Below are 6,847 nucleotides of genomic sequence, written 5' to 3' on the forward strand. Positions count from 1 at the left end.
GTGTCACACCTCACCAGCCCCCAGATACCCCAAAGGGGCCTCTGCTCCCCCCAGAGAGACCCTTCCCACGGCCAAATCCAACACTTCAGGGTGTGGAGCGGGACACGGGGCAGGAGACACAGATGGAGCTTTTCCAGTTTAATGCCGGGGGGGCAATGGGGGGCAGTGGGGGGCAATGGGGGGCAATGGGGGGGCAGTGGGGGGCAATGGGGGGCAATGGGGCTGGCCCTGATCCTGCCCCTCAGCCCTCGGTCCGCAGGATGTGCAGCAGCAGCGCGTGGACGCCCTCGTCCATGAAGCCCTGTGGGGAGCAGAGAGTTGGGGGCTGGGTTTTGGCCCATCCAAATGGGTTCCCAACTCCTCGTTTCCACCTTTGCCCCCTCCCCTCCCAAACTGTCCCCCCAGGGAGGGGGCTGAGGGGGTCTCACCTGGGCAGCGTTGAGCAGGTGGGTCCTATAGATAGCGATGACGTCCCGGTGGTTCTTCTGCTCGACCTGGGGAGGGGAAGAAGGTGGTGATGGAGTGATGGGGTGTGATGGGGGGTGACAAGGGGGGACAGGGGGTGACACTGGGTGCTGGCACCCACCTCCAGCTGGAGCTGGAGCCGAGCACTCTGCCCACGGAGCCCCAGCACCTCTGCCGACAGCTTCTCCGTCTCCTCCAGCAGCTTCTTCATCTGGGGTGGGGGACAGGAGACAAAGCTGGAGCTGCCCGTCACACCCTGCGGTTCCCCTTGGGCTGGGAGGGGGATTTGGGCAGCTCCTGGCCCCCTAAAATGTGTCTCAGGGGCGCTGGGATGGGGAGACACTGGGATGGGAGTGACAGGGAGGGGGACAGCGATGGGAAGGGGGTGGTGATGGGATGAAGTCAGCGATGGGAAGGGGATGGTGGTGGGCACAGGGGTGGTGATGATGATGGTGATGGTGATGGGCACAGGGGTGGGAAGGGGATGATGATGGGTACAGTGATGGGAAGGGGATGGTGATGGGCACAGGGATGGAAAGGGGATGGTGATGGGCACAGGGATGGGAAGGGGATGGTGATGGGATGAAGCCAATGATGGGAAGGACATGGTGGTGGACACAGGGATGGTTGATGGTGATGGGCACAGGGGTGGGAAGGGGATGGTGATGGACACAGGGATGGGATGATGATGGTGATGGGCACAGGGATGGTTGATGGTGATGGGCACAGGGGTGTGAAGGCCCCGTCCCTGCAGCCTCCATCCCTGGGCACGTCCCCTCACCTTGCCGTCCCTGTCCCGGCAGGCACTGGCCAGCTGGCCCGCCCTGGCCCGCAGGTTGCCCACGCTCTGCTCCAGCGCCTGGGCCCTGTCCCGCAGCTCCTGCGCCTCCCGCTCCCGCCGTCCCGCCAGCTCCAGCGCCGCCTCCTTGGCGCGCGTCTCCTGGGCCGCCGCCGCCCGCCAGCGCTCGGCCTCGTCCCGCGGCCCAGCCCCGCTCTGCGGCCCCTCCGCCGGCTGCCCCGGCTCTGCCTCCGGCCCGGCCCCGTCCATGGCCTCCAGCAGCCGCAGGGCCTCGCGCTGGGCCCGCACCAGCCCGTCCAGCTTTCGCTGCAGCTCCGCGAGGATCCCGGCGCCGGCCTCGGCGGCCGCGTCCCGCAGCCCGTCCCGCAGCTCCTCCAGCTCCCGCCGCTGCCCCCGCAGCCTCCGCCGCAGCCTCGCCGCCTCCTGCCTCCGAGCCTCCAGCTCTCGGGACAAAGCGGCCGCTCCGTCGGCGCCGGAGTCGCGCAGCCCCCGCAGCTCGTCCCGCAGCCGCTCCCGCTGCCGGCGCAGCCGCCCCAGCTCACGCAGCAGCTCCCCGTTGCTCTCCCTCAGCTCCAGCAGCTCCCTGTTGCTCTCCTTCACCTCCAGCAGCTCCCTGTTGCTCTCCTTCAGCTCCTTCAGCTCTCTGTTGCTCTCCTTCAGCTCCTTCAGCTCCCCATTGCTCTCCTTCAGCCCCAGCAGCTCCCTGTTGCTCTCCTTCAGCTCCCCGTTGCTGTCCCTCAGCTCCCTGTTGCTCTCCTTCAGCTCCTTCAGCTCCCTGTTGCTCTCCTTCGGCCCCAGCAGCTCCCTGTTGCTCTCCTTCAGCTCCCCATTGGTTTCCTTCAGCCCCAGCAGCTCCCAGTTGGTCTCCAGCAGCTCCCTGTTGCTCTCCTTCAGCTCCCTGTTGCTCTCCTTCACCTCCAGCAGCTCCCCGTTGCTCTCCCTCAGCTCCAGCAGCTCCCTGTTGGTCTCCTTTAGCTCCCTGTTGCTCTCCTTCAGCTCCTTCAGCTCCCCATTGGTCTCCCTCAGCCCCAGCAGCTCCCTGTTGCTCTCCCTCAGCTCCCGGTTGCTCTCCTTCAGCCCCAGCAGCTCCCCGTGCGGCGTCCCGCGGGGCTCGGGGCCGTTCCCGGGGCCGTTCCCGGGCCGTGGCCGCGCTGGCTCCCGCCGCAGCTTGGCCAGGAGCAGCCGCGACCCCCGGAGCGCCTCGGCGTGGGCGCGGTCGGCGCGGCTCAGCGTCTGCTCCAAGCCCAGCACCAGCTTCTCCCAGGCGGCCAAACTGCGCCGGACGGCGGCCGCCGACACCACCTCGTAGTGCAATTTGCTCCTCAGGGCTTCCTCCACCTCCTTCCTCAGCCCTTTGCTGCGGGCGAAGGCCGCGGCCTTGGCCTCCCGCAGCCGGGCGCATTCCTCCCCCAGCCAGGCCAGGAACGGGCCCAGCGCCGGCGCCTCCTCGGGCTCCTCCAGGCCTTGGCGCCCTCCGTCCCCTTCCTCCTCCTCCGCCGTCCTCATCCTCAGCTCACCCAGGTGCTGTGCCAGGAGGGCCAGGCAGGAACCTTCGTCCTCCTCCTCCTCATCCTCAGCCCGCAGCCCGGCGCCGGGCAGCAGCTTCACCAGCTGGCGCAGCCGCTGCCGGGTGCCGTGGGCAGCCGCCGCCTGGCGTTGGCATTCCTGAGTCTTCCTCAGCAGCTGCTCCTTCAGCCTCCTCATCTGCTGCCCTTCACACTCCTCCTGCTGCTGCTCCTCCTCCTCCTCCTCCTCCTCCTCCTCCTTGCCGTCCTCTGCCTGCGCCGTGGGGCCTTTGGCACAGCCGATGCCGTTCTCTGCCGGGAGGAGAAGTTAAAATCCCCTTTTTTCCCCCCAGAAATAAGCAGCTGAGCGATGGGGGGTGTGTGGGGGGTGACAGGGGTGTCACCTCTCGGGGAGCAGCATGGGAGGCCGTGGAAGGTCCCACCGGGGATGTGCCCACCAGTGCCCGCGGCTGCCGTGTGGCTCAGCAGCAGCTCGGCCGACTCCAGGCTGTGGCACTCACGGGCCAAGGTCAACGCAGTCCTAGGGCACGGTGACACGATGTGGGGGGACAGAGACACTCCCTCCCCTCCCCCCCTCCCCCTAAATGACCTACGAGTGTCCCCGTGGCCACTCACTTCTCGTCCTCGGTGGCCACGTTGGCGTCGGCTCCTCTCCGCAGCAGCTGGGCGCAGATGGCAGCGTGGTTGCCCCTCGCCGCCAGCATCAGGGGGGTCTGTCCGTGCTGGGGGGTGGTGACACACACACACACGAGGTGCCCATCGTCCCCCTGCCATCCCCTGTCACCTCCCCACGCCCACCCCCATCCCCACTCACGGCGTCGGTGACATCCAGGAGGGCCCCGTGGTCGCAGAGCAGCAGAACGCTGGAGGCGCAGCCTGAGGAGGCTGAGAGGAGGGGGCTGAGTCAGGGTGGGGGCATCACAGGGGCTTCCTCAGCCGTTTGGGTCCCTCATCCCAGTCATCCCAGTTTGGGACCCCCCCAGCACTTACCAGCCCAGTGCAGGGGGGTTCGGTTCTGCCTGTCCACGTGACTCTCGTTGGCGCCGTACTGGGGGACACACAGCAGAGACCTGTGCTGAGCTGGGGACCCTCACCCTCACCACACTCTGCCCCTGTCCCCATCCTCATCCTCATCTTCCTCTGCATCCCCATCCCTGTCCTCATCCACATCCTTCTCCCTCGCTCCATCTCATCCCCCTCTGCATCCCTGTCCCCATCTCCATCCTCACCTTCATCTCTCCTTGTCCCCACCTTGTCCTGTCCCCATCCCTGTCCCCATCCCCATCTCCATCATCTTCATCCCCATCTCCACCATCTTCATCCCCATCCCTGTCCCCCCTTCCCACGGTCCCCGTGGTCCCCTCTACCTGCAGCAGGACCTTCACACACTGGGGCTGGCAGGCGATGGTGGCCAGATGCAGAGCGGTGCTGCCTGCAAGAGACCTGCTCAGGGGACACAGGGGGGGGACACAGGGGACCCCCTGTCCTCAGGGGACCCCCCACCTCTAATGGGACATCTCCCCTTGGGGACATTGCCCTGCTGTGACAGGACATGGGGTGCACCCTGGATCTGGGGTACACTCAGCCCTTCACCATCACCCAGGGGGAACGAGAGCATCAGCCCTGTCCCAGCCCAGATCTGTGTGTCCCCCCCATGTCCCCCCTCCCCATGTCAGGATGTGTCCCCACACTGTCCCAGCCCAGATCTGTGTGTCCCCCCTGTGTCCCCCCTCCCCATGTCAGGATGTGTCCCCACACTGTCCCAGCCCAGATCTGTGTGTCCCCCCTGTGTCCCCCCTCCCCATGTCAGGATGTGTCCCCACACTGTCCCAGCCCAGATCTGTGTGTCCCCCCTGTGTCCCCCTCCCCATGTCAGGATGTGTCCCCACACTGTCCCAGCCCAGATCTGTGTGTCCCCCCTGTGTCCCCCTCCCCATGTCAGGATGTGTCCCCACACTGTCCCAGCCCAGATCTGTGTGTCCCCCCATGTGTCCCCCTCCCCATGTCAGGATGTGTCCCCACACTGTCCCAGCCCAGATCTGTGTGTCCCCCCCATGTCCCCCCTCCCCATGTCAGGATGTGTCCCCACACTGTCCCAGCCCAGATCTGTGTGTCCCCCCCATGTACCCCCTCCCCATGTCAGGATGTGTCCCCACACTGTCCCCAGTTTTTACCATCATCGTTCTTCTCATCCACAGGGGCCCCGTGGGCCAGGAGCAGCGTCAGGCACTCGGTCAGACCCTTGGATGCAGCCAGGTGGAAGCTGGGGGAGGACAAGAGGTGCCACCAACATCCCCCCCTGCACCCCCCGGCCCTGGGGACCCCCGGGTGTCCCCCCTCCCCGTGCCCCGACGTACGCAGACTGCCCCACGGCGTTGGCCTTGGCTGGCCGGGCCGTCCTGCGAGCAGCCAGCGCGGCCACTCTGCCCACGTCCCCCCGCTCCACGGCCTCCAGCAGCTTCTGGTCCTGCTTGTTCCAGCTCTCCACCTGAGGAGGGGACGAGGAGGGGGCTGTGGGGACGAGACCACCCTCCCCCTGCCCCACTGGGGAAACTGAGGCACGGGCTCGTGAAGCAGCTTTGGGGCCGTCTCCTCTGTTTGGGGGCTGCTCCCCGCAGCAGCACGCAGCCGTGCCTCAGTTTCCCCGCGGTTCGGGGTTGCTCAGTGCTGGGGCGAGGTGAGGCGAGCGTGTCCGTGCCTGTGCCTGTGCCTGTGCCTGTGCCTGTGCCTGCCCGGCTGGTTTGGTGAGTGCCGCCGCCACGCCAGGCCCCGCGGCGCTGGGGAGGGTGGGTGGGCACCAGGGATGGGCACCAGGACCAGGCTGAGCCCAAGGACCCCCCAGGGACCCCAGCAGGATCTGCTCCAGGGGTAACGAGGGGGGTGCAATTGCTCCTGGGCACTGGGGGTGTGGGGCTGGGGTGAGGACTGGGATGATTTGGTGAGGGTGGGGGTGAGGATGAGGATGGGGGTGAGGATGGGGGTGATGATTGCAGCTGCCATGGAGCTCAGGGTCAGAACTGCAGCCCACATCAGGGCCCTCACTGGAGCCAAGGTTGGGGTGGGGGCTGCAGCCGCCGTCGGGGCTGGAGCTGGGGTGAGGGTTGGGGCTGTTGGGGGCTGCAGCCACCTTTGGGGCCAGGATTGGGGCTGGAATTGCAGCTGATGTCAGAGGCATCACCAGAGCAAAGGCTGGGGTGGGGGTCAGGAGTGCAGCTGGTTCTGGGGACAGGACTGGGGTAGGAATTGGGGTGGGGGCTGCAGCTGCAGTTGGGGTCAGGACTGGGCTCGGGCTTTCAGCCGGCAGCAGGGCTGCAGCTTGGGCCAGGATTTGGGGTTACAGTGCCAGGGCTGAGCCCCACAGCTGTGGCAGCAGCAGGGGGGGCCACCCCCATCCCCCCTCACCCCAGACTCCCCCCCGGGGACCCCCGACAGCACCCGGGGGTGTGTGCAGAGCCCCCCAAACTCCATCCTTCCCTTCTCCAAGGGACAGAAACAGGGTCCCCGCGTCGGGGCGGGGGAGGGGGGTCCGGGACTCACCGTCACCTGCGAAGTGGAGCAGGAGAACATCCGCTTCATGGCAGCCCCCGGCCCCCCCCGGGACCCCCCCCCGCGTCCCCCGGCCGCGGCAGCGCCGGCACCGCGGCTGCGTTGGGCTGCGCGTCCTCCCGCCCCGTCCCGGCGCCCGCCGCACCCCGCCCGGGCTCGTCCCGTCCCGTCCCCTCCCCGGGGACCTCCCGCTCGCCCACAAAAGCCATTTCCCACCTCTCTCCTCCCCAAGCCCACCCCCCTGCCCCCATCCCCCCGCCTCCGTGCGCGGGCGCCCATCGCCGCCGCGTCGGGTCGGGTCGGGTCGGGCACCGCGGCTGAGCCCCGATGTCAGCGGCACGGCCCGAGGGGACACTGCGGCCACGGGACGGGGACAGACAGACACACGCCGGGGGATGGACACACACCCGGGACAGACAGACCCCGGGACAGACCCCCACGGCCCCTCTCCCAGCCCGGGGGGCACAAACACCGCGGTGGTCCTGGGGAGGGGGCTGAGCCTCCCCCCACG

The 6,847-nt window shown here is 67.9% G+C and overlaps 1 protein-coding gene across 1 annotated transcript; it reads right to left on the reverse strand.

The window, feature by feature from the left end:
- Window positions 1-166: 166 nt before the first annotated feature.
- Window positions 167-6,545, reverse strand: ANKRD35 (ankyrin repeat domain 35). The gene is made up of 13 exons (XM_062016060.1): window positions 6,429-6,545; window positions 6,328-6,333; window positions 5,148-5,278; window positions 4,965-5,053; window positions 4,158-4,222; window positions 3,781-3,838; window positions 3,605-3,675; window positions 3,406-3,512; window positions 3,228-3,310; window positions 1,247-3,081; window positions 587-676; window positions 429-494; window positions 167-301 (listed from the first exon to the last, which is right to left on the reverse strand). The coding sequence occupies exons 1-13, from the start codon at window positions 6,543-6,545 to the stop codon at window positions 242-244; spliced, it is 2,778 nt and encodes a 925-aa protein (XP_061872044.1). The 3' UTR covers window positions 167-241.
- Window positions 6,546-6,847: the final 302 nt, after the last annotated feature.

The sequence above is a fragment of the Colius striatus genome, chromosome 29 (genome assembly GCF_028858725.1).
Source record: "Colius striatus isolate bColStr4 chromosome 29, bColStr4.1.hap1, whole genome shotgun sequence".
NCBI lineage: Eukaryota > Metazoa > Chordata > Aves > Coliiformes > Coliidae > Colius > Colius striatus.

Coding starts and splice junctions, on each gene's coding strand:
- ANKRD35 (XM_062016060.1), bottom strand. CDS start 6,545: ATGGCTTTTGTGGGCGAGCGGGAGGTCCCCGGGGAGGGGACGGGACGG. Junction 3,839..4,157: donor GTGTGAAGGTCCTGCTGCAG/GTAGAGGGGACC, acceptor TGTGTCCCCCAG/TACGGCGCCAACGAGAGTCA. Junction 302..428: donor ACCTGCTCAACGCTGCCCAG/GTGAGACCCCCT, acceptor TGCTCCCCACAG/GGCTTCATGGACGAGGGCGT.